General features: G+C 42.2%; 2 protein-coding genes across 3 annotated transcripts in view; one reads left to right on the top strand and one right to left on the bottom strand.

Moving 5' to 3' along the window:
* Positions 1-26,447, top strand: part of trappc3l.S (trafficking protein particle complex subunit 3L S homeolog) — a 73,788-nt gene that overhangs the window by 18,215 nt on the left and 29,126 nt on the right. For both annotated transcript variants that reach the window (XM_041564599.1, XM_041564600.1), the window contains 2 exons: positions 5,289-5,386; positions 7,017-7,116. In XM_041564599.1, coding sequence (XP_041420533.1) covers positions 5,289-5,386; positions 7,017-7,116 — 198 coding nt within the window. The remainder of the gene's footprint in view (positions 1-5,288; positions 5,387-7,016; positions 7,117-26,447) is intronic.
* calhm5.S (calcium homeostasis modulator family member 5 S homeolog) lies at positions 6,148-10,800 on the bottom strand. The gene is made up of 2 exons (XM_018265381.2): positions 9,913-10,800; positions 6,148-8,069 (listed from the first exon to the last, which is right to left on the bottom strand). Exons 1-2 carry the CDS (start codon positions 10,450-10,452, stop codon positions 7,692-7,694), a joined length of 918 nt encoding a protein of 305 aa, XP_018120870.1. The 5' UTR covers positions 10,453-10,800; the 3' UTR covers positions 6,148-7,691.

The raw sequence follows: 26,447 nt of genomic DNA, 5'->3' as shown, positions 1-26,447 counted from the left end.
CCTCTTTTGTTGAAAACGTCAGAAAATTCCCAGTAAACCTGAGGAAGAAGGTCCTGGATTTCAGAGGCAGGGGATAAGGAACAGACTCTATTTGAAGAAGAAATACATTGAGAAGAACAAAAATTCGAAAGAAAGTTTACTTCTCCGGTAGCCCAGTTGATGGACGGGTTGTGTTTCTGCAACCAGGGTAATCCCAGGATGACGGGGAATAAAGGAGAAGAAACCACATCAAAGTTCATGACTTCAGCATGCCCTTTATTCAACAAAACAAAAAGTGAGACAGTCTCTTGCACCACAGGGCCTGAGGTAATCAGAGAGCCATCTGCCACACGGAGAGCTATGGGATTCTTCTTGGTCTGGAGCGGTATCTGAAACTGTAGTGCCACTCTATTGTCCAAAAAACACCCACTGGCCCCAGAGTCAAGGATTGCTTGGAGTTCTACCCGCTTGTCTCCCCACTGTAAAGACAAAGAAACTGTCAGGAGAGGCACAGGAACATGGCAAGAGGTAAAGTCTTTTTCAAGCGACTTCTTACCCGCTGGACGGGTCGGACAACCCCGAAGCAAATGACCAGCTTGTCCACAGTAGAGGCAGAGGTTGAGTCTGCGACGTCTGATACGCTCCTCTGGAGTTAATGCAGATCTAATGGCTCCAATCTGCATGGGTTCCGGAGCTGTACTGAAGACGGGTGGAGGCATAGCTGGAGAAAATGTAGAAGGCATTCGGACTGGAGGAGGAGCGGATGGTAACATCCAAGTCTGAGGTGGAAGGCCCGCTTTCTCAGCCCTTTCTTCCTCTCTGCGTTCCCTGAGCCTCTGATCTAATTGGATAGAAAGGAGGATGAGGTCCTCCAAACTGTCGGGGATGCCAGTACGGGCTAGCTCATTCTTTAGTTCGGATGAAAGTCCAAAACGATACTGATTCTTTAGTGCTGCTGGGTTCCATTCAGTATCGTCCGCCCATTGCCAGAACTCCAGCGTGTAATCTTCCGCTGGACGGGTCCCTTGCTTCAGGGCACGCAAGGCAGCCTCGGCGGTAGTGGCTCTGTGAGGATCATCAAAAATGACCGCCATTGCGTCAAAGAAGGAATCCACTGTGGCTAATACAGGACTGTGGCGATCCATGAGACGAAAAGCCCAAGTCTGTGGTTCTCCCATGAGGAAAGAAATAATAACCCCAACCCGGGTTTGCTCAGTAGGGTATGTGTGGGGTTTGAGTGAGAACAGCAGCTTACAGTTGCTCCTGAAGTTCCGGAACACCTTTCGGTCACCAGCGAATTTTTCCGGAAAGGCCACCTTGGGTTCCGAGATTTCCGAGGTAATCACCTGGACTTCTGCTGGAGCAGGAGGAGTTGCTGCAGCCGTGGAAGGGAGTACAGCTGGCGGATGCGTTCTAATGTGCTCCTGTAGCTGCGAGTAGCCACTTTGCAGCTCCCGAACAGCTTGCGTGAGGGTAGACAGCTGCTGGGTCAGGAAAGCAAACGGAGATGCTCCTTCAGCTGGATCCATCTGGCCTGGTTATACTGTCAAGCTTACCAGTATAATCCAGTCGTAGAAGGAGCTGGAGCTGTAGATATTGAACCCACAAGCGCCTCACACAACCGCTACCCACCTGGAGTGGAACAGGGAGCAGGGTTGTGGAGAGTAGCCAATGAGACGATCAAGCGAAGTTCAAAAGGATTAGGCAAAGTCGTGGTCAGGAGGTCCGAGGTCAGAAGGCAGGCAGCGATATTCGTAAACGATGAGACAGGCCGAAGAGTCGAGACAGGCAGAAGAAATCGTAGTCCAGGTACAGGCAAGGGTCGGTAACAAGAATTCAGGAGTATAAGACGCTAGGGTTTCAGTCAAACAACCTAATAACCAGGCAATGCATCTTAGTCTGGATCTGGTTTAAATATTGTTATTTTGGCGCCAACTGGCGTCTTTGCGCTGGCGTTGCGGAACTGACGCCAGCGCGTCCATCACAGTCGTTTCCGCCCGCGTCCTTGCGCCAGCGACCACCGCCGGTGCCTTCGCGCCCGCGCCCGTCGCCGGCGTCACGCCCCGGCGCACATTAGCGCGCCCGCGCCTGCGCCGGACAGGACGCATGCGTAAATTCTCTCAGCTGACCCCCTGTGACAAGTTTGAAGTTCTGGTTCATTGCTGCAATTGAGGATCTGAAACTGTAAACTGGTGCAATAAGTTACATAGTTACATAGTTAAATTGGGTTGAAAAAAGACAAAGTCCATCAAGTTCAACCCCTCCAAATGAAAACCCAGCATCCATTCATACACCCCTCCCTACTTTTAATTAAATTCTATCTACCCATACCTATACTAACTATAGAGCTTAGTATCACAATAGCCTTTGATATTATGTCTGTCCAAAAAATCATCCAAGCCATTCTTAAAGGCATTAACTGAATCAGCCATCACAACATCACCCGGCAGTGCATACCACAACCTCACTGTCCTGACTGTGAAGAACCCCCTACGTTGCTTCAAATGAAAGTTCTTTTCTTCTAGTCTAAAGGGGTGGCCTCTGGTACGGTGATCCTCTTTATGGGTAAAAAGGTCCCCTGCCATTTGTCTATAATGTCCTCTAATGTACTTGTAAAGTGTAATCATGTCCCCTCGCAAGCGCCTTTTTTCCAGAGAAAACAACCCCAACCTTGACAGTCTACCCTCATAATTTAAGTCTTCCGTCCCTCCAACCAATTTAGTTGCACGTCTCTGCACTCTCTCCAGCTCATTTATATCCCTCTTAAGGACTGGAGTCCAAAACTGCACTGCATACTCCAGATGAGGCCTTACCAGGGAAATACATAGAATATGGCATTTCTCATTTAATTTACATTCCTGAAGGAGGACTGGCTCCTGTTACATTGTGAGTCAGACCCAGTGAAATGCAATAAATAATAAAAACATTACTTTCAGTAGCAATTACATTTTCAAAAAAATGTTAAAACCATTGAAAATATTTAATGTATCTTTCATTATGCAAAATCAGCATTTGGCTGAAGGAATCCTTTATGGACTGTGGCACATGTGGCATTTCACAGCCATCTGATGAAGAACAGTTGCAGGATGTCTGTCACCATTTCTAAAGCCACCAAAGTCCACCTAGCAATGTTCAGAGTTTGTCCAATAAGGCACTTTTGACTTAATGCATATATGACCAGTTATAATGGCGTGCCACATGAGGTTGTAATAACTTTGTAGTATAAGGGTGAATCAGTAATTTAGCTCACACCTCCTTTACTGGAAGATATTTGTCTTAACACTCTGTCAATAAATTGGATACCCACACCACTTTTGCACATGAACTCAGAAACAGATTTATCTGCATATGCTTCACACCAGACCATAGGTGTTGTCATTAAAACAGTTCCATAGTTCCAAAGAATGTTTAGCTGCTTCCACTGCCCTTCTTCCTCAGACTCTTCTTTACTTAGAGGATACCTATGTTTCTGGCACATGATAAAGCACACGTCAAAGGGTAGCGCTTTACGAAGATCAAGGACCTAGCCCTTGTGCCCCCTAAACTATGTTTCTAAATATTTTCTACTGCTGAAGTCCTAACCCTTTCCTTCCTCCGCGATGGAGCCTAAGCTGGTCAGCTAGCTGGCCTACTTATATCTCTGTATCTCTGTGCTCACCACTAAACAATTTTAAAACATTGGTGGGGGTGCAATGACAGCGTGACCATATAATTAATGCAAACGAATATAAGAAATCCTCTGCATTCACAACTTGGACTGCAGTCAGAAGATTGTGTGGATTTATCCACTAATGGGCATCAGATCGAGTCAAGCAGCTTAACTAATTGCGTCCTCCTGCTGAATTCTGTATTGTGAATATGCAAATATGGTCCAAAATATTTATGTATTAACTTTTTTCATGAGCACTGACATTTTTTCTTAAAGGGACCTTCCACCCAAACATAGTTTTCAGAACAGAGAAAAATAATGTACAGTGAAACCTCAATTTAATCTCCTTCTTTGAAGTTTTTTCTCATTTAACATAATATTTTTAGTTCCTCAGCATAATACATTTCACAAATTTAGAGTTTCCCTGATTTTACACCTTTTTTTTCTGATCCTCTAAAAAACTTTAAATGGGGTTGTACTGTACTGTGGGCATCAGATCGAGTCAAGCAGCTTAACTAATCGCGTCCTCCTGCAATATGGTCCAATCAAACTTGGACGTTTGGATCTTACTTGGAACTTTAGACCGGTGTTCCAGGATGTAATTACCCCAGAGATGTAGGAAGTGTAGATGAATTATTTATAGAAATAGCTACAAAATAATGCAATGCATGTGTCATTTGATGTCATTACTGCATTGCATTACAACAGTATTCAGGCAATACTGTTGCCTTTCAGTTTCATGACATATTTTAGTTTAACTTTATACATTATACTTACAGGACAGTAGTTTCTAAATTGTGGGTTTGACACTTTCCTATATCTGTACTAATTTCATGAGTTAAATGGAGCACTGTTTTTTTACAGTGCTACCAGACAATCAAAGAACCCTAATCCTGTTATAGGCCACATTTTATTCTAGGGGCTTCTTTCCACTTATTTGATTTAATAGCAGTCAGAGCATCATGTCGGGGGAATTAAGTCAGACTAGGCCAAACTGGACTGTCAGTTTTCTTGATGCTTTTAATGAAAAAGTGTGACAATGAATCGCCTGGTACACTTTCTTAACTAGCGATTATTGCTTGGAAAAGCTTAGTAGTGCCTTTTTGAGAAATTGTACTTCCCAGCTACTGATAACTAGTGATGGGCAAATCTGTCCCGTTTCACTTTGCCGAAAATTTTTCGAAACGCATTGAAGTAAATGGGCTTCAAAATTATTTATATGTGCAACTGTTTTGTCCAAACGCATTAAAGTCAATGGGCGTCCGAATAATTTTGACGTGAACAATTTTTATGCATGCACCTGCAAATTTTTTTTGTTGCAACAAATATTTCGCAGACGAATTTTAGCTGCCGTTTCTAATTTATTCAAAGGCGGCAAATCCATATCTGGCAAATTTATTCGCCCATCACTAGTGCCCTCAAATACCATGGGGCAAATTTACTTATCTCCGAAGTTGCGCCAGCGTTGTCTTTGCCGCACTTCACCAGGCGTAGTTTCACCAGGGCTGCTCAAATTCACTAAAATCCAAAGTTGCACCCAGGGAGGCAAAGGGTAGCGAAGTTGCACTTCGCCCTTTAGTAAATTTGCCCCCATGTCTATTCTATTTTATATTTAAAAGCCTTTATCCTGCAAGACTAATATAATCTATTTTTATTTCAGAACAGAGATCTCTTTGTTCTCTCATATGGTGCATTAGTTGCACAGCTCTGCAAAGATTATGAGCGAGATGAAGATGTGAATAAAAACCTGGATTCAATGTAAGTGCATGCCTAGATTTACTATTTTCTGTCTTGAGGAAGAGTACACTTCTACTTCAGACTACTTAATTTTTACCAAAACTACTGATTTTAAGCTTTGTTGATCAATAAACATGCATTGTGACTGATATTGATTCATATCCATTTGGAACAGCTATGCCAGATTTGCAAATGGGCCTCACATCAAACACTGCTCTAAACGGGTTTAAATTATTCAACTTCAATCATATAATATTGCACATTTAAAGAATCCCATGGCAATGTCAGCAGAGTGATTTGCTTTACCAAATCAGTTGGATGCTTGTTAGTAAAAAAAGGTGTTGTTATTCTGGCAATGAAAGGAACACGCATGCACAAAAATTAAAGCACCATCTGTCACTGTCATCTGTATGTAAAATGTTTTCTTCGAGGCAGATGGACTGTTATCATTCAAATGTCTTTGGCATTTTGCCACTCCCATCTAAAAGTGCAAGCTGCATTTTGTTCTAAATAAAAAATCCAGCACAAGGTGCAGAGCACAGCTCACATGGACACAGATGTGAGACCTATATTTAATACTTAGCGAAGCCACCCATTTTTTGTGTTCTTAATGACACACAAGCTAGGGGCATTCTAGGTGCCCACATGCCACCCATGAAAAGCATGGATGAATGCAGTTTAAGACAAACCTCTTTCTGATGCATTCCATTGCTCCAGTTCATTTCATTCCATTGCTCATCAGTGACCACCATTGCAGTTTTAGAAAAGTGCAATCTAAAGGAATGCTGCATCTTAATGCATATAGAGAATTTTTATTTTCTGGTTTTACTTTGCCTTTTAAATAGGAAAAACACTTTTGTTCGGCTTGTATGTCTGGCATTCATTTTACTGTAACTGTACAATACACAATATAAAAATTAAAATCAACCTTATTCGCACTGACAAACTTTTATACAAGTTGAGTGAACCTAACATTCCCATGAGTGGGTATCAAAATTAAAACTTTACAAATTGATATAAAGTGGCATCTTAAAAGTTAAATATGTTTGTGTAGCATCTCATGTATGGCCAGCTAAACGCTATATATAACTAAAAGTTATGGAATTCACTAAAATGAATAGTGATTATGAGAGGTTTCTTAGTTGTGTTCTATTATAGCCAGACAAACTTGTAGCAGTAGAAAGGGGCACATATGGTTCAGATTAATAAAGAGATGCTGTCATGGGTACATACATATGTTGTTTTCATAATACACAAGTTAACAGCATAACATGAAGCATAATCCTGTGACGAAATCTATCTTGTTTTTAAAGTGCACATAGTTTGTGTATATTTATGGGCACTGGAATGCTGGATGATTTAAAATGTTTTTCCACCTAGATTAGTCGTTTAGTGCCAGGGGGGGCAAACATTCTGAATTACCCACTCAGTACACTTGAATGAAAGTCTGACTCTGGACCTGTACAGTACATTCTTAGTCAGATGAGCCTTGGTCCTGTCTGCCAGTGCACAAAGACTGAAAAATGGTAAAAGGTGTAACTAGACAAGGAATCAACGTGTTATTCTTTGCAATTGCTTTGCACTACTCAGTTTGAAAATCTTCTATGCAGTCTCTTTTTGCTATTTAACATTTACTTTTTACAATTTAAAGGGGATACAACATTGGAATTAGACTAATAGAAGACTTTTTGGCAAACACTGGAATAAAAAAATGCAGAAGTTACAATGAGACAGTGGACGTTATTGCCAAGGTAATGCTATATTGGTTTATATTATTAAACAAACATATGGGCATTGTCCTAAAGGAGAACTAAACCTTTTTTACAACCACATCAATGTCTATTAATTAATTCTCCTGGACATCAATTTTAGCTACATATGACTATGTATCATGTTATATCATAATGTTTCTGTCTCCTTGCCTGAGATCACTGACCAGGAGCATCCACTATGGGAGCTAGTGCCAGATTCTGCACATGCTCCTGCTGAGCAATCACTGTCAGGGAGTCAGAAACATTATGTGACGAGACTGAAGATCCTGCTGCCCTTTTTTGCAGTTACCTAACAAAGCTGGTGGGCTTGGTCTCATTAAATGTCTTTAAGTCTGATTGTTAATGAGTTGCCTTGATTTGGATTAGAGTGAAATCCTCATCCATTTTTCGTAAACTGGAAATATTTGCTGCTAACACCTTTGTAGCAAATGATGAATCCATAAGGCCACATTATGTAAATGTACATTACGTTTTCACTATTTGTATGCTTGTTGACAGTTGATTGGTTGCTTTCTGTATCTTGTGGCTGAAGTTCGAAATAATTGTTACACAGTTTAATGTCCATCCACAAAGTCAACCATTCCATGTCCATTTACATTGTCATTTATGCCATGCTCAACAAATCTGTGAACAGTACTGTAATACTGGTATTCTTTGTTGAACGAATATAAAGAGGAAACTTCCTTCCATGCCTGGTTGCTGGGCATCTCAAAGGGATCTGGATCTTTGTTCTCAAAGAAGCTTCTTAGATTCCTCTCAGCCAGCTTGGTGGCATATTCTAGTGCCAACTCGTCAAATTTCTCTTTTTCCTTTTCAATGTAGATTCTCCAGAACTTCATCTGTAGTGAGCTTACTTTAGACCGGCAGTTAAAATAGCAGGTAGATAAAAGAGAGATACCAGCTGATATCAGTATGAGGCACCAGCCAAGGACCTAGAAGAAAAAGGGGTACATTTAAAGAGCAAGAAAACAAAGAGATCAATTAACTGAAAATAACTGCAGTGTTTATGAGATTTGGCAAGTGCAACAAAGAATTTCTCCCTCACAAAGGGGACAATTATTAACATTTGTTATTGCAGTGATTCACGCGAAACCTTGACAAAAACCCTCAATTTGGACTTTTTTCTTCCATGTAATTGCATAGATATTGCTGAATTTGGTCCAAAGAGTTATATAGTCAAGAAAGGATTCAGAGTCGCTGTCGTTACTCTAACAATAAATAAGAGCAAGAATAGCCCAGTATAATATTGAAGGACCAGAAATAATGAAATCATGAGTGTAATTGTCACTGCACTGCTACACGCTAATCTCCCCATTAAAAACCAATAATGTTTTGTTTTAAGTTTTCGGTTTCATTCTTTTATTTGCTACAGCACTTGCATGTGTTTGCCTTAGTTATATTGTGCCACATATGGTGCTGCAAAATAGCATGTATTGCCACAAATTATTAAAAGCACATTTTTATAGTGGTTAACTTCCAGAACATTATTGGGGGTCAATAACAACATTGGAACTCCTAATATCATGCTTTTGCTTAACATTTATTATTGCTATGGCTTTGTAAGATAAAGTAACACCCAGGGGCGCTTGGCAATGAGGCAAGTTGAGGCTGTCGCCTCAGGCGGCAGCGCCCCACTGGGTACCAGGAGCAGCAAAAATGCCGCTCCTGGTAATTCTGCTCTTCGAGTGCATAGTGCGCAGTTTGACTCTCTGCACTAGTGTACTGGCCCTCTCTGCTCCCCTCATGGACCCCCTGGACCCCACAGGCGCAAAAAGGTAAGCACACGGGTGAGGGGGGGGCAGCAACTGCTGCTGCCTCAGGCGACGGAGGGGCCAGGATCACCCCTGGTAACACCATTGAATCTATGCAGCTTTTGGAACACAAGACAATACAAGTCAAAATACTGCATATTGTTGTCTATACCTGTCACTTACGGACTCATACATCTTTGTACAGGTGATGAAATCTGGGCCTGTTGAAAAGCCTCCTAGCACCCATTGAAATCTGTTATTAAGTATACAAGTAAGAAAGTAAAAGTGGCCATACACTGGCCCAAGGGTGCATGCTATCTGACACATTAGCCCTTGGGAGAAACAGACAAATAGCATACAATTATTTCTGTTGTTTTGATTATTCAGGAAGCTTTCAAAGCAGCTACTGTAAGATATGGCGTGCTGGCAAATGAATATCTACAAATATTTATTATACATTATTACAGTTTTTATAAATGCATGTAGCAGCGGTTTCACACAACCATCCTTCTAAGACTGCTGTAGGCCATGAGCTTCAGGGCTACATAAAACATCCATAAACAAATGTACTCTTTTGCTTTCTGTTTGATTATACATATTTTGCTGCATAAATATATCCAGTTTGTATATTAAAAATAACGCTGCTTTGTGTTAAATCTTCAGGCTTGCTTGTATTGCTACACCAGTATTGATATAGGCTGCACTGCTTTTATATTAAAAGCCATCCAGTCCACACCTTTAAATGGGTGAGAGCTGGCATGATTCCTAGCAGGAAACTAAATTGACCACTTTCTGGTGCAAAATGACATTTGCCTTTCAGCTCATGCTCTGTTATCTTGCAAACAAACACAATTACACTGTAATTATGGAAACACTTATACATGTAATAAGTGTAAGGTATTTAGGTTCAGCAAAAGGTAAACAGTGAGCTATGGCGCAGCATGTACATACAGAATATAAAGTTAATATATTTGCACAGTGACTATTATTATTATAGCATTTTTGATTCATGCTCATACAGTACCTGAGACTGTGCATTCAGCAGTGCCAAGATTTCTTCTGACTCAGCAGGAGGCATGGATGCCTTGTCACAGCTCAGCTTAAATATCTCATCGAAGCAGTGCTTTGACTTGTTTTTGCACAAAAAGTGCCCATTCTCCAGATCCTGCCACCCACTCACAGCACAGGTATAAAATGTTCCATTGAGCAGAGCTACAGATATCCACATGACAGGAAGAATCAAGGCATTTAGAGTGATCTGAATAAAAATACGAAGACAGTAGCAGGGGTTTCTTCTGGGTAACAATTGCTTTGGGTTGACACAGCATCCTGTAAATAATTTCCATGTCCTACTGTTCAAAAAGTAACCAATAATAAAAAAAATAATTGCCGGGCCTAATAAGAATGCAGACCCATAGATAAAGTTTAGGTGACTGCAGGGGCACTTGAAGGCAACTAAAGAAAACAACCTCTGTCCCCCGATGGTCATAAGAGTCATAAATCCATAACCGATGGCCGACTTATTGTCAGTGAAAAACTTCAGGACATTCTGAACAGCGTCCATGTTTGCAGTGTGCACAAAATGGGAGGGATTCTAACAGGAATTCAGACTTGCGTAAAATGAAAAACAGACAAGAAAAAAAAACTAGTCTGTCAGGTTTTATTGCAAACAACTGTGCTTTTCTACCCACAGATGCTATGTAGGTAAACATAACATCTTTATTATGTGTGTCTGCAACATTGTTTAAATCTGAACATTTTATCCCTTTATGAAAAGGAATAATAAACATCAAAATGCCTCATCATCATCTCATATATATATATTACAATAATAATCTCATGAAATGATCACGTTTTTTTAAGAATTGAATCTAGAATATGAGTAGGAGAGGCCTGAATAGAAAGATGAGTAATAAAAAGTAGCAATAACAACAAATTTGTATCCTTATTTGACCCCCATTTGAAATCTGGAAAGAGTCAGAAGACAAAGGCAAATAACTCAAAAACTCTAAAAAGACCAATTGAAAGGTTGCTTAGAATTGGCCATTCTATAACATACTAAAAGTTAACTTAAAGGTGAACCACCCCTAAAGCATTTATGTGAAGCCACCTATTCTTTCTTATGAAGATACTTTAGGTTAAAATCCAAAGTAATGGAGTATATGGCTGACTTTCATACTCTTATCTTGTTAATGCTAAAGAAAGTCAGACGGACAAAGAATGAAAGTTGTGCTCTCTACTTTTTTTTAAACCATAAGGCGGGGTCCAATGAGGCTGCAACTACAAAATTCATACAGAGAAAGACAATAGAGGCTCAACCCATTATCAATATATTAACTGATATTGAGACATTTTGTGTATTTAACTACTAACAAATGCCTTCCCCTTTAAAAAAAAAAACAGGGATTGTTTGTCGATATACTGTATTGCAATATATTAAAGCTGGCCAACTGTGTGAAAGTTATCCTTGGTCTGGCCACCTATACTCACTTTCATCTGATTTGTTAAAGGAGTTATTCATCTTTTTTTTTAAAGATTAATTTTTATTGAATTTTACAACTTAAAGAAGAGAGAGGGAAGAGAAGCTAGATAGAAAAGGAAAGAGGGGGGAAGGGGGGGAAGTATGGCTGGAAATTGATGTTCATTGGTTAGTTGATGTGGCTGGCGACTCGAGCCAAGGTTTCCATATACTGTCAAACTTCTTTGGGCATCCTCGGGCTAAATACGTGAGTTTGTACAGTTCCAATTGTGAATTGATTAGTCCAATCCACCTACTCAATGTCGGTGGCATTGGGCCCATCCAGTGCAGGGCAACCACTTTTTTTGCGTAGAAGAGGAGCAGCCTCATCAGACATCTAGTATTTACTCTGGGTATCACGGAGTCCAGGAGACCCAGAAGACAGGTAGCAGGGCTAAGTATTTGGGGAAGTTCCAGTTCAGTAGCCATAAAGTTCACAATTGCCCTCCAATATCGGAGTATCACTGGACAATCCCATATTAAATGCATAAAATTGGCAACAGAAGCACCACATCTTGGACAGCCGGGTGAAGCCACTCTCCCCATATTATACAGTTTCTGCGGAGTGAGGTATGTTTGGTGAATGATCCGGAATTGTATAAGTTTATCTCTAACACTCACCAAAGGAATATAAAGATTGTCTATGATTTCTTCCCAATCATCCGGGTCCACAATAACCCCGCTACTCTCCCACTTATATTTCACTCTGGGTCGGGGATCATATCTATTGGAAATTAAGTGTTTGTAGGTATTGGAGAGGAGTTTTATCTTAGTGGGCTGAGATACTAATTCTTCTAATTCCGTGTACTGTAGTTGAAGAGGAGGAGTTGGAAATTGTGTTGAGCAAAGATGGCTGATTTGGTTGTATCTGAATTCGGATAAATCAGGTAGAGAGAGAGTCTGACGAAATGTAGCCAGTGTGTGAAGACTCCCATCAGTGTATACTTGGGACAACCTCTTTAGGCCCAACTTAGTCCAAGTTCCCACTTCTAAGAATGCAGCTAAGTGTGAGTAATTACTGTTGCCCCATAAAGGTGCGTCCGGAGAAAGGGAGGTGTTAGCCTTAGTGAGCTGCACCATTGCGTCCCAGGCTCTCTTAGTGGCATCCATAACAGGTAGTAAAGGGCCAATATCTTTATGAGTTCTATATAAAGCATTATGCAGGCTTTCCACAGAAGTGAGAAATAGTGCCTCTATTATGGATGCTGGGTTGTCTGCGTCAAACACTTTCCAACTGGCTGCATGGGAAGCCTGGGAGGCAAGGTAGTACAGCTCATAATTGGGAGAGGTCAATCCCAGTTGGTCTTGCGGGGCATTGAGAGTGACTCTGGACAAAGTGGGAGTTTTATTACCCCAAATGAATCCAGATTGCGTGCGGTCTATGTCATGTAGGACTTTCTTAGGTATGTGGCAGGGGGTATTACTTAGTATATACAAAAATTTAGGAAGATAAATCAGTTTACAAATGTTTATTCTGCCTATTAGCGTGAGAGGAAGCTTAGCCCAGTGTGCAAGTGTGTCCTTAAATTGGCGATGTAAGGTGTATAAATTATGCTGTAAAAATAGCGTTGGGTCTTTGTGTATCGTTATCCCTAGGTACTTAAAATTATCTGTCACTTTAAGACTGCAGTCCGAGTCCAACTCTGCCGGGAGTTGTCCGTCAAGGGGAAAGATTATGGACTTATCCCAATTAATTTGGAGGCCCGAGAACCTGCCAAATCTCTTAACAATACTGAGAACAGTGGTGAGTGAATCGTGTGGGTCTGCCAAATATAGCAGCGTATCGTCCGCATATAAGGAGATCTTCTCCTCAATTGTTTTGTATATGAGTCCCTTTACTCTTGGGGAATTCCTAATTGCTATGGCCATGGGTTCAATAGCCAACGCGAAAATCAGCGGGGAGAGGGGGCACCCTTGGCGAGTACCTCTTGTAAGGTGAAATGGTGATGAAGCAATGCCGTTAACCCTGATGGATGCCCTTGGTTCGCTATACATCAGCTTAAGCCACTTTGTGAAAGAAGGACCAAACCCCATTCTAATCAGTACCTCCCACAGATATGGCCATTCCACTGAGTCAAATGCCTTAGCTGTGTCTAATGAAACCACTAGCCTGGAGCCCAGATTTTCATGTTTGAGTTGTAAATTAAGGAATAACCGTCTCAGGTTGAAACTTGTAGATTTAGAAGGCATGAAACCAGTCTGATCTGGTTCCACCACAGTAGACACGACCTTGACTAGACGCTTAGCTAAGATTTTAGCGAGAATTTTAATTTCCATGTTGAGCAATGAGATTGGTCTATAAGAGGAACACAGTGTGGGGTCTTTCCCTGGTTTGGGGATGACCACAATCGTTGCATCCGAGAATGTTTTGGGTAAGGAGAAATTCTCAAAGGCATACATCAGGGTTTCATGCAATTTAGGCACTATCTCACGTATATGTATACGGTACCATTCTATAACAAAACCATCGGGGCCTGGGGATTTGCCAGAGGGGAAAGATAAAATGGCTTCTGCAATCTCATATGGAGATACTGGGGAATCCATGTACCGCGCTTGCTGAGACGAAATTTTCGGGATGGGAATCTCATTAAGATAATCATGAAGGTCAGCATTAGAGTAATGCGCAGTAGAGGTGTATAGAGAGGAGTAAAATTTACTGAATTCCAAGGCTATCTCAGAAGGGGAGGTTAACATTTCTCCTGTGGAAGAGAGAATTCTGGGGACAGCGGAGGTACCATTAGGAGGATTAGCTAGGAAAGCTAGAGGTTTACCATTTTTGTCACCATAAGCAAATGTATTGCTGGCTGCATGTAAGAGTTGTTTCTTTGTTAGTTCTACTCTATGCAAATTTAGACGCCTAAGAGCAGCTGCAAATTCCCCATGTGTTTGTGGCGTGGGATTGTCAATGTACTCTTTTTCAGATTGGGTAACCTGTGACTCCAGGAGTTGTAGAGTGACCTTAGAGGTATTCCTAGCTCTGGCAACTGCTGCCATCAGGGAGCCCCTTGATACTGCCTTAAATGCTTCCCAGGTAGTCGAAGGAGCCGCTGAGCCATGATTTATACTCCAATATTGCGTGATAGAACCAGTGGACTCCTCGACAACGCTAGGGACCTTCAGCCAGTATGGACTGAGCCGCCAAGTTTTGTGTACGGGGTCGGAGAGAAGATCTAATGAAAGGAGCAAAGGGGCATGGTCTGAGATTCCACGTGGCAAATATTTAATCTCTCTAACTTTGGGGAGGAGATCCGAGGTAACTAGTGCCAAATCTATCCTAGATAACGACTGATACGTAGTAGAATAGCAGGAGAATTCCCTACACTCCGGATATTTCCAGCGCCACACATCAGTCAGATTGTATGCCTGGGCCCAATCTGCAAGTTTAGAGGTAGTCACTGTAGGGGAGGACAATCTGTCTAACATTGGGTTACAACAGTTGTTAAAGTCACCCATGATACACAACGGGGCGGGGGGCATCTGTAGAAGTATCTGATTTAGATCATGAAGTATGGTTTCTGTGAATGGGGGGGGAATGTAAATATTCACTATAAGCAGAGGATATCCAGCTATAGTGCACGCCAGAATTTGATATCTGCCTGCCCTGTCCGAACGCACCTCAATAAGGTCAAATGGGAAACCTTTCCTAACCAAGACCGAGGTGCCCCTAGCATACGTTGAGTATGTAGTGTGGTGAGTGTATGCAACCCATGGTTTTCGAAGAGCTAAGACCCGTCGCCCAACTAAGTGGGTCTCCAGGAGCAGGAGAATATGAGGGGTGTAAGATTTTACATAGTTAAACACTAATGCCCGTTTCACCTTGTCATTGAGGCCCCTAACATTCCAAGACACTAACTTGACTATAGCCATTAGGCGTTGTGTGGAAGGGATGTTTACTCACGCTATGACGAGTAAGTGTCTGGTTTCCGGACACCCTGCGACTCTTCAGCCCGTCATGCGCCCACATATTTATCCAGCCAGGGAGAGGGAGGAAAGAAGGAAGAAAAGACAGAAATAAGGCAGAAAAGACATAGTTAAAACAACTTACATAAAAATCAAACCCCCGCCCAACTACCCCCCACCCTGCCCAACCCTCACAGTCTGGCGGGCTTAGTACCCCAAACATAATATCAACTGGGGACTTTGGTTGCCCTCAACAAGCTAGATCCAAATCTTGTTGTGGTTGAGGAGCTTCCGTGGTGATAGGTCATGAGTTAACGGCATGTTGAAATAAGTGACCCTCAGAGCAAAAAGTTATCTTGTAATCCAAAGGTAAAAGCGACGAGATGCACCATGCGAGATGTCTTGTAAATCCCAAATCAGAGATTAGTGCCTAAAAAGATGGCAGGCAGCGGCCTCCTGTTCCTAGGTAACCTGTTAAGAGCAATGTGGTTGGCGCCTAAAGATTCTCTGTGCAGTGATTTTATTGTTCATATTGCCCAACCTAAACGGGAGTATTAGTAGCTCCGCGGAGATTCACATAGGTGGAAGACGGACACAGATAGTACCATCATGTAAGAGGGATTACAGCCAAAAGTACGTGTATTCGACTTTACTCTTTCTCAGGCGGTGCAATTAAACTGAAAGTATTGAGGATAGGATATGTAACTGCCAAAGAGTCTCTATAAAAACGATTATGGTCTGGGACTTCTCCCAGGTCTTGCTTCAATCCAGCTCAGGGCCTCTTCAGGTGTGCTGAAGAAGTGGGTTTTGTTTGCGTCCACGACTTTGAGTTTAGCCGGGTACAACATGGCGTAAACCAACTTTAAGTCGCGCAGCTGCCTTTTAACGCCAGTGAAGGTGCTGCGCTGCTTTTGCAGAAAAGTTGAATAGTCGGGGTACAGTGATATGTTGGCCCCTTCATACACCAGCTGGCCTCTTGCCCTTGCTTCCGAGAGAGCTGCATCCCTGTCACGAAAGTGAAGTAACCTGATCAAAAAGGAGCGCGGTGGAGCCCCCGGAGGCCTAGGGCGTCCTGGCACCCGATGTGCTCGCTCCACTGTGTAATGTGTGGTAAAGGGTGCATTAGGCAGAAGATGTTTAAGCCATCTTTCAGCGAAATCAGTGGGTGAATTCCCTTCCGCTCCCTCCGGGAGCCCCACCACTCGTACATTGTTGCGGCGTTGACGATTTTCATAGTCGTCTAAGAGGGAAGCCTGTTGCTTTAGTTGTTGCTGCAGTTCGGTAATTTGCGCTGGAATTGGTGCACACATGTCTTCCACGGCACTAACCCTGGCTTCTACCGCTGTTGTGCGCTCTCTAACTGCCTGCAAATCCACCTTGATCAGAGAAAGGTCTACCTTAACCTCCTCTATGTGTGTGGTAAGCGTTGTTTGGCAGGTTGCTATCGCAGCGAGGATTGGCGCAAATGCCGCCTCCGGAGCGTCTTCATTCGGTGCTGAAGAAGGAGAAGGAGGTGCAGCAGCATCATGACCAGGCCGTCTTACAAACTGGTCCATCTTCTGCATTGTTTCACTTGGCTTTTTCGGTGCTCTAGTACTGCGCATAATAGGTGTGCGTTAGGCAATGCTGAGCAAATTCAAATTTACAGCTGATTAGCTGGTTAGTATATCCTCAGGATCAATAGCACCACGGAGCCCTCAGAAGCACATCGTTCTAGTCTGGCATGTAAACTTTATGTCAAACAGATTTGTGTGGATGTGCAGTGTCAGAAATGCACACTGTGTTAGCAGCACTATTGGGTTGATATTTTGCTGAATAATAGATAGAGAGCTGCAGCGTAGACAGGTCACTTTGTTAGAGAGAATACAGTGTCCAGCTGTGTCAACAGCAATGAAGGGGTGCTGAGGGAAAAGTGCATGAGCTGGGATCCATTAAGGTTACAAAGCAAGATTTAGTGTGGATTATAGGGTATCCTCAGGGTCTCCAGTGGTCACACACTTACAGCGAGTCACTGGAGGGTCCTTTCAGCACCTCTGGGAATCACAGTGAAATGAGGATTTTATTGACCTTCCTGCTGTCGCAGTAGTTACAGGTGCGGTGGAGGTATGTTCTGCAGGGTGCACCACAATATGCTATTGGCATCAGGGACTCCCAGGGCCTCTCTCTAGGAAGTGGCTATGGTGTGGGTTGTGTGAGGCGCGCAGGCAGGGCCCAAAAGTCGTGGATGGCTAAGTAGGTACAAGCGGTGCGCCTGCGGCTCCTGCCCAGCTTCCCCTAGTTGCTGGGGAGGGAGAGGGCAGATGCTCCTGGGGTATAGGCTTATGTACGCCTTGTGCAGGAGGTGTATGGAAGCCCTCTTCTTCCTTTACCTGGCTTTGCCCCTTCCAGCTGGGCGTCCTCCAGGAAAGCCCGCGCGTGTTCCGGTCAGGCGCGCCGTCAGGCCAACAGGTACGCGAGGCCCCGGCTTGCGTCGCGGCTGTAGGCCGCAGTTGCAGAGTGACCGCGCCGAGTCCCAGGAAGCCGTTTTTTGCAGGTATGCAGGTCAAGGGCTCTGGCGGAACTGTGGCAGAGGCGGCAGGGTCCGCGTGAAACCTGTTATCTGCCTAGATGGCCTAAGAAAAGCACAAAGGGCCCAGGAGCACCCTAAGCCTGCGTGCTGCTGGTTGTACGGCTAGCCACGCCCCTCGGAGTTATTCATCTTTAGATTAACTTTTAGTAAATTGTAGGGAGTGATATTCGGAGACAATTTGCAACTGGTTTTCATTTGTTATTATTTGTGTTTTTTGAGTTTTTTAGCAGCTCTTCAGTTTGCAAATTACTCCAGCAACTATGCATTGATTTGAATTAAAAACTGGAACATAAATATCAGAGGGCCTAAATAGAAAGATGAGTAATAAAAAGTAGCAACAACAATAAATGCATAGCCTTCCAGAGCATTCGTTATTTAGATGTCCAGTGGCAGAACTACCGTGGGGAGCAGGGGTGCGAGCGGGCCAGGGCCCTCACCCCCTCAGGGCCCCCTGGCAGCCCACACGCCACTGAAAATGTGGGCCCTACGGAGGGGGGCGGGGCCCGGCTGCGCGTCACGCACCAGGGCCCGCCCCCCTCTAGGAACGCTACTGATGATGTCAGAGACCCCCATTTGAAAGCTCGAAAGAGTCAGAAGAAAACGGCAAATACTATAGACTATTGAAAATCAAAACCAGTTGCCTTAAAGGTGAACCACCCTTTAAACACTTTTCAGCATCTCAGTTCAGTTGGTTTCAGATAGTTTATCAGAAAGACTTTTCAGTTGCTTGCTATTTTCTATGTTTTTCTAATATTGAAGTGTAGTTCCTTTTTGACCTTCTTATGTCTAAAGCAGCTGGGGGGTTGAGCAACTCTGTAAACAGTTCTAAATTGATACATAAGTTGATATATTTCTTATCTTTGACCCTGCTAACTAGTGATGTGCGGGCCGGCCCAATACCTGCGGGACCTGTGGGTTTACCGCGGGTCAGTCGGGTTTAGGCCAACCTCAAACCCCCATTTGCGGGTGGTCTGGGTCGAGCTCTTCTTCCTGCTCTCCCCACCCGCCACCTTACACAGCCGACTTCCAGATTCCGGTTTTATGGCCGCGCACCTGCTTCCCTGCGCAGGTCTATAAAAGGAACCTGGAAGTTAGGGCCAAGCACATCACTACTGCTTAACTGAATCCCCGAGTTTTATTAAAGGCAGCTTGGGTGTAAAGTGATGAGAGTGTTATGTGAGTGAAATGTTATCTTTTTGAGTGACAAAAATGTGCATGTATGTAAAATGTATGTGTGTTTAAAATTGTTGGGTGTAATTTGTGTAAATCACCACCAGTAGACAGTAGATTTTTAGTTTAGTTTAAGTGTTATTTCTTAGGACACAGAAGGGCTATAAAAGCAGGTGCCCCGCCCAAGATGAGCTGTCTTGATGGGAGGGCGTGGCCGAAGAAACATCAGTTGGTCGGTGAGTGGAGACATCATTGACAGATAGGAAAAGTTAGAATAGGAAAGATCTTAAGTAAATCGAGCACTAGGTGCACGAGATAGTGATGATAGTTAGTAAGGGCAGCTGTGGCCCCATCAAGGAGGGAAGTGGAATTAGTTTCCTATGGGTACTCCGTAAGTGAGGGAATCAGTGGAAGTTTAGGACAAGGTAGGAAGGACACCTGGGTCTCTGGACAGGAATTGGATGGAAAAGGTCCTAACCTGGAAGAGTGGAGGGATATCACCCAGAAGGTATCGGGCCACTATGAAGTAATTGTAACGGAATGTGTCTGAAGAAGTCAGTGCTGGAGTGTGTGTAAAGTGTGCATGATGTAAGAACCCTCTGTGTCCTGTAAATAAAAATCTCCTGTTTAATTTTTACATCAAGTTTCGTGTGGTGAGTAACAAGTGGGTTAAGTTACCCTTTAATATCTGGAAGCCCCTCCCACAAGCTGTTATAACTGATACAATAGCTACTAATATTCCATAGATACTGCTGAGCAATGTACAGGGTCAGACTGGGGTCCAGGGCCCACTGGGACTGCTGTCCAGGGCCCCCCTCTGGCCCCACTACTGTGACGGCGCGCCTGCTTGAAGGCGCCGCTCGGCTCACATGCATGAAAGGTGTCATGCACATGCGCGAACAGCGTCGCTCAGCGTGCAGAGCTGAAACAAATTTAGTTTTTCTACAATCTGAATATTGGGAGAGGGGGTCTGGCCCGGCCAGTCCGACCCTAGAAATGTATCAATAAATGTTGTAACAGTTCAGAATGTGCACCTGGATTACTGAGCTGCCAGACTGAAACACCAGAGGGATGAACATTAAATTAAGATGTTGGACTTAATTTTACTTGCAACTTGCTTGCTTTTAAGGTTAAAACAACCTAAAATGGTTTTCCTTTTATTGGCGACCACTGGGATCACCTAAATGGGAATGATGGGAGATACAACATTAGGCTGGCCACTGGTCCTGTATAAACTATAGCAAAACAAACTAAATACAATAAATATGTTCTTATTTTGCAGTTACAGCATCACCTAATATAAAACGCATAGTGGTTTTAAGGTGATGCATCATGTTTTGATTAAATTGCTGCTGCAATATCTACCACAACTCACTCAGGTTCTCAACAATAACCTAATACTACTATATACTTTATCCTGAACATTTTTATTATTACAAATATTATTATTATATATTATTAATAAAATATATATTAAAAAAACAACAAAGCCTATGCATTAACCCTTTAAGTGCCACAGAACGTAGAATCTACGTTCTGTGGAAAAGTAACTTGAAATGCCACAGAACGTAGAATCTACGTTCTGTGGAAAAGTAACTTGAAATGCCACAGAACGTAGATTCTACGTTCTGCAGCACTTCCGGGTTCTGGAGCGGAGGAGCGGCTGTTAGAGCCGCTCGCTCCGTTCCTGCTCGATCCCCTGCCCCTAGGCAACGAGCAGAGCAGGGGATCGAGTGGCCCCTGGGGCGCGATCGCCCAGGGGCCCAAAAACAGCAGCAGGCACGTGTTACTTACGTGTCCTGCTGCTGCAGCCTGCACCGGATCGTCGATCTCCGCCCCCACAGAACACAGACAGGAACCACGAGGCAGATGTCTTCCAGGGGCTCTTCCTGATCGCCTGCAACAGTCTCCAGCGATTTTTTCAGGTTAGTGCAACAATTACACACACAAACACACCAACACACACTTATTACAGTAATACACACTTAGATTCACACTTACACACACTTACACATACATTTTTGGGGATTGGGGGGGTCACTTACACTCACTGCACTTACACACATGTGCACACGCACACACGCGCACATAACATGTAATTTACCATTTGTACACACGCACACGCACATACATGGCATTGTGGCTTTTTTTTTTTTTTTCTTATCGCATCGTCTCTTTTTTTGGCTGAAAAAAATGTTTTATTGCCATTACGAATAGCGTATTCGCTAACCGTACTGTGCAATACCTTTTGTATGTTATTTCGGTGATTATATTGCAATTTTGGGTATTTTGGTGCATTTTTAGCCATTTTATTGAATTTTTAGCCATTTTATTGCATTTTCAGCTCTGCATATGTTGTGTTCACTTGTTTCTAGCCGTAGAACCTGTTTGGCCCAGCTAAAATATTCAAACTGTGATTCTGACAGCCGATAACACTAGTCTGGAAAAAAAAAACATTGATTTTTGTGGTTTTATTGGATTTTTTTGCATTTCACTCTTACTGCCTTATTTTGTTTTGCCTTGTAAATTTTATATACTATATATCCATTTGGGGGTCTCTGTGCACCACATAGTTTGGTATATCTATGCATATTGGGCATCAAAGTGTTCAGTAGACACCAGGTGTTCATATTTAGGATGTTTTATGCTGATACGTTACGAAATGTGGGGCATATAATGGGGTAAAAGTCAAGCTTTCTGACAATTTTCAGAAATTTGATAAAAACCGTTATGTTCAGCATTGCTTTGCAGTTTGGCAGTTTGCAGTAGAAACACATATTTACCCATATTGGATTCGTCAGAATGTGTACTTTCTGAAAATATATGGTTTTCTGGGGTCTCTGTACTGTTAGGGGGGTCTAATGTCGCATAATACACACACCAGGTGCTTATATTGCAGCAGCCAGCGCGTCAGCCGTGAAAATGTATATACACTATTGTCATTTGGTGGTTTCTGTGCGCCACATAGTTTGGTATATCTATGCATATTGGGCAACAAAGTGTTCAGTAGACCCTTGGCGTTCATATTTAGGATGTTTTATGCTGATACGTTACGAAATGTGGGGCATATAATGGGGTAAAATTCAATCTTTCTGACGATTTTCAGAAATTTGATAAAAACCGTTATGTTCAGCATTGCTTTGCAGTTTGGCAGTTTGCAGTAGAAACACATATTTACCCATATTGGATTCGTCAGAATGTGTACTTTCTGAAAATATATGGTTTTCTGGGGTCTCTGTACTGTTAGGGGGGTCTAATGTCGCATAATACACACACCAGGTGCTTATATTGCAGCAGCCAGCGCGTCAGCCGTGAAAATGTATATACACTATTGTCATTTGGTGGTCTCTGTGCGCCACATAGTTTGGTATATCTATGCATATTGGGCATCAAAGTGTTCAGTAGACCCCTGGCATTCATATTTAGGATGTTTTATGCTGATACGTTACAAAATGTGTGGCATATAATGGGGTAAAATTCAAGCTTTGTGACGATTTTCAGAAATTTGATAAAAACCGTTATGTTCAGCATTGCTTTGCAGTTTGGCAGTTTGCAGTATAAACACTTATTTACCCATATTGGATTCGTCAGAATGTGTACTTTCTGAAAATATATGGTTTTCTGGGGTCTCTGTACTGTTAGGGTGGTCTAATGTTGCATAATACACACACCAGGTGCTTATATTGCAGCAGCCAGCGCGTCAGCCGTGAAAATGTATATACACTATTGTCATTTGGGGGTCTCTGTGCGCCACATAGTTTGGTATATCTATGCATACTGGGCATCAAAGTGTTCAGTAGACACCTGGCGTTCAAATTTAGGATGTTTTATGCTGATAAGTTACGAAATGTGTGGCATATAATGGGGTAGAATTCAAGCTTTGTGACGATTTTCAGAAATTTGATAAAAACCGTTATGTTCAGCATTGCTTTGCAGTTTGGCAGTTTGCAGTAGAAACACTTATTTACCCATATTGGATTCGTCAGAATGTGTACTTTCTGAAAATATAGGGTTTTCTGGGGTCTCTGTACTGTTAGGGGGGTCTAATGTCGCATAATACACACACCAGGTGCTTATATTGCAGCAGCCAGCGCGTCAGCTGTGAAAATTTATATACACTATTGTCATTTGGGGGTCTCTGTGCGCCACATAGTTTGGTATATCTATGCATATTGGGCATCAAAGTGTTCAGTAGACCCCTGGCGTTCATATTTAGGATGTTTTATGCTGATAAGTTACGAAATGTGGGGCATATAATGGGGTAAAATTCAAGCTTTGTGACAATTTTCAGAAATTTGATAAAAACCGTTATGTTCAGCATTGCTTTGCAGTTTGGCAGTTTGCAGTAGAAACACTTATTTACCCATATTGGATTCGTCAGAATGTGTACTTTCTGAAAATATATGGTTTTCTGGGGTCTCTGTACTGTTAGGTGGTCTAATGTTGCATAATACACACACCGGGTGGTTATATTGCAGCAGCCAGTGCGTCAGCGGTGAAAATGTCTATACATGTTGTCATTTGGGGGTCTCTGTGCGCCACATAGTTTGGTATATCTATGCACATTGGGCATCAAACTGTTTAGTAGACCCCTATGTTTATTTTTAGGATGCTTTATGCTGGTAATGATACATGGACAATACGATGCTGGAAAGTTGAAGCTTTGAGGCAATTTCCAGATATTTCACCCAAACCGCCAAATTTGGCAAAGCCTTGCGACTCAGTAGTTTGGAGCAGAAAGGCATGGGTACCCATTTTAGATTCTGTAGAATGTGTACTTTCCAAAAATATATGGGGTTGGGGGGTAAACATATATTTCTGTGTTTTTACCCCACAAAAATGCAGTCAATGTGTTGATTTTTCATTAGCTGAAGTTACCCACGGGACTGTTTGTATGCGCTAACTTCATTTTGGGGCCTCTAAATGCCAGATAATTTGGTAAACTTATGAACAATGGCCACCAAAATGTTCAGAGGAACCCTGGAAATCATATTTAGGGTGCTTTTTCTTAGTACGTAATGACACATGGGTGATATGGTGCTGGGAAGTTGAAGCTTTGAGGCAATTTTCAGATATTTCACCAAAACCGACAATTGTGGGAAAGCCTTGCGACTCAGTAGTTTGGAGCAGAAAGGCATGGGTACCCATTTTAGATTCGGTAGAATGTGTACTTTCCAAAAATATATGGGTTTTGGGGGTTAAACATATATTTCTGTGTTTTTACCCCACAAAAATGCAGTCAATGTGTTGATTTTTCATTAGCTGAAGTTACCCACGGGACTGTTTGTATGCGCTAACTTCATTTTGGGGCCTCTAAATGCCAGCTACTTTGGTAAACTTATAATCAATGGCCACCAAAATGTTCAGAGGAACCCTGGCAATCATATTTAGGGTGCTTTTTCTTAGTACGTAATGACACATGGGTGATATGGTGCTGGGAAGTTGAAGCTTTGAGGCAATTTTCAGATATTTCACCAAAACTGACAATTGTGGGAAAGCCTTGCGACTCAGTAGTTTGGAGCAGAAAGGCATGGGTACCCATTTTAGCTTCAGTAGAATGTGTACTTTCCAAAAATATATGGGTTTTGGGGGGTAAACATATATTTCTGTGTTTTTACCCCACAAAAAATGCAGTCAATGTGTTGATTTCTCAGTAGCTGAAGTAAAGTCCTGAACAATTTGGATGTGCTAACTTCATATTGGTGTCTCTAAATGCCAGATACTTTGGTAAACCTATGCATAATGGGTATCAAACTGTTCAGTGGACCCTTGGCAATCATATTTCAGGTGCTTTTTCTTGGTACCTAATATAGTTTGGGATATGCGGAGCAGCAAAATAAAACCTTTGAAATGATTTTTCAGAATTTTGAATTTTTTTATGAAAAACCGCTATGTTCAGACAAGCTTTTATGTTTGGTAGTTGGGAGTAGAGAGACATAGTTACCCATTTTGTAATCGGCAGAATGTGTACTTTTCAAAAATGTATGGTTTTCTGGGGTAAACCTACGGTTTCAGGATTTTTTGCCTTGGAATCTAAAGCATGCCGTTTTCTGCCTTAGTGCTTTCAAAATTCGGTAATATACTGCCGGGACTTTTTGAGGTACAGAAGTCCTAAATCTCCCTAAAACTATACATATCTGGTATTGGCACGTTCGAGAGACATAAGGCTTTCCAAATCAGTTGGATTTTCCTCCGTAAAATGAAATATTTTTCTGGTATAAATTGATATACGATGAAAAATGGTAATTTTTCATTTTTTTTGGTATTTAGCACTATAAATTTTTTTGCACAGGTGGAAATACATGAAAACTCAGGCAGATTTAGAAAGCTCAGTTTCTACCGAAAAAAACAATGTATAGTTTTCCTAGGTAAACTATAGGTTTCCCCTCAGAAAATGCCCCTAAAGTGAGAGAGCACAAAATGTTTCAAAAACGGCTGGCATTTCGCGTAACCAAAATGTGAAATTCTGCTGGCACTTAAAGGGTTAATCTAATCTCACTGAGCTCTTTTCAAAATATAATTATATACAATAATAAAGCTACGGAGGGGAAGAGAAGTGGATTGAGGGTAAGTAAATAGGGGAAAGTTTAGTGAAGTTCACTGGCCCACAGCTTTATTTTTCACTTAAATAAACAATGAGTCTGAGGATGGAAGAAGGAAAGGGGTTTTAGTTCTTTTCATCCACAAGGCTGTCATAGATGTTGTTGTCACAAAGCAGACTGTGGCAGTCATGGCTTGTCATCCTCTCTCCTTAGAAGGAGACAATTCCTGGAAAACCACAAAATATCCTTAAAGGAACAGTAACACCAAAAAATTAAAGTGTTATAAAGGAATGAAAATAGAATGTAGTGTTTCCCTGCACTGGTAAAATGGGTGTTTTTGCTTCAGAAACTCTACATTAGTTAATATAAACAAGCTGCTGTGTAGCCATGGGGGCAGTCATTCAAGCACAGGATGCATAGTTGATAACCAATAAGTTCTAAAGAATGTTATTGTATACAACATAATTTATCTGTTATCTGCTGTCTACCTTGGGCCTTTTGTTCTTTTGAATGACTGCCCCCATGGCTACACAGCAGCTTGTTTATATGAACTATTGTAGAGTTGTGGTGGAGTTTCTGTTCCCGCAGTTCATTATGTGCCAGGCTTCCAGGATTACCTCTTCTATATGGGTGCCCTGAAAGGCTGTAACGTATAACGTATGGATGCCTACGTTTCTGGGTTTATGTACCAGGATCTCAATCCAGGTCTGTGCTATTCCCAAAAAAGTGTGCATAGCTGTTTCTTCATGAATGATGTGGGCAATGACGGTACCTGTACAGGTTACAGGCATGAATGAATGTCAGTAGGCTAAGGATCCCCCTAACCCCTTCTTTTAACTTTACCTTAAATCAATCATAAC

The sequence above is a fragment of the Xenopus laevis genome, chromosome 5S, assembly GCF_017654675.1.
Source record: "Xenopus laevis strain J_2021 chromosome 5S, Xenopus_laevis_v10.1, whole genome shotgun sequence".
Taxonomy (NCBI): domain Eukaryota; kingdom Metazoa; phylum Chordata; class Amphibia; order Anura; family Pipidae; genus Xenopus; species Xenopus laevis.
Note: the sequence above shows the minus strand (reverse complement) of the source record. Positions and strands in the feature narration are given on the sequence as shown.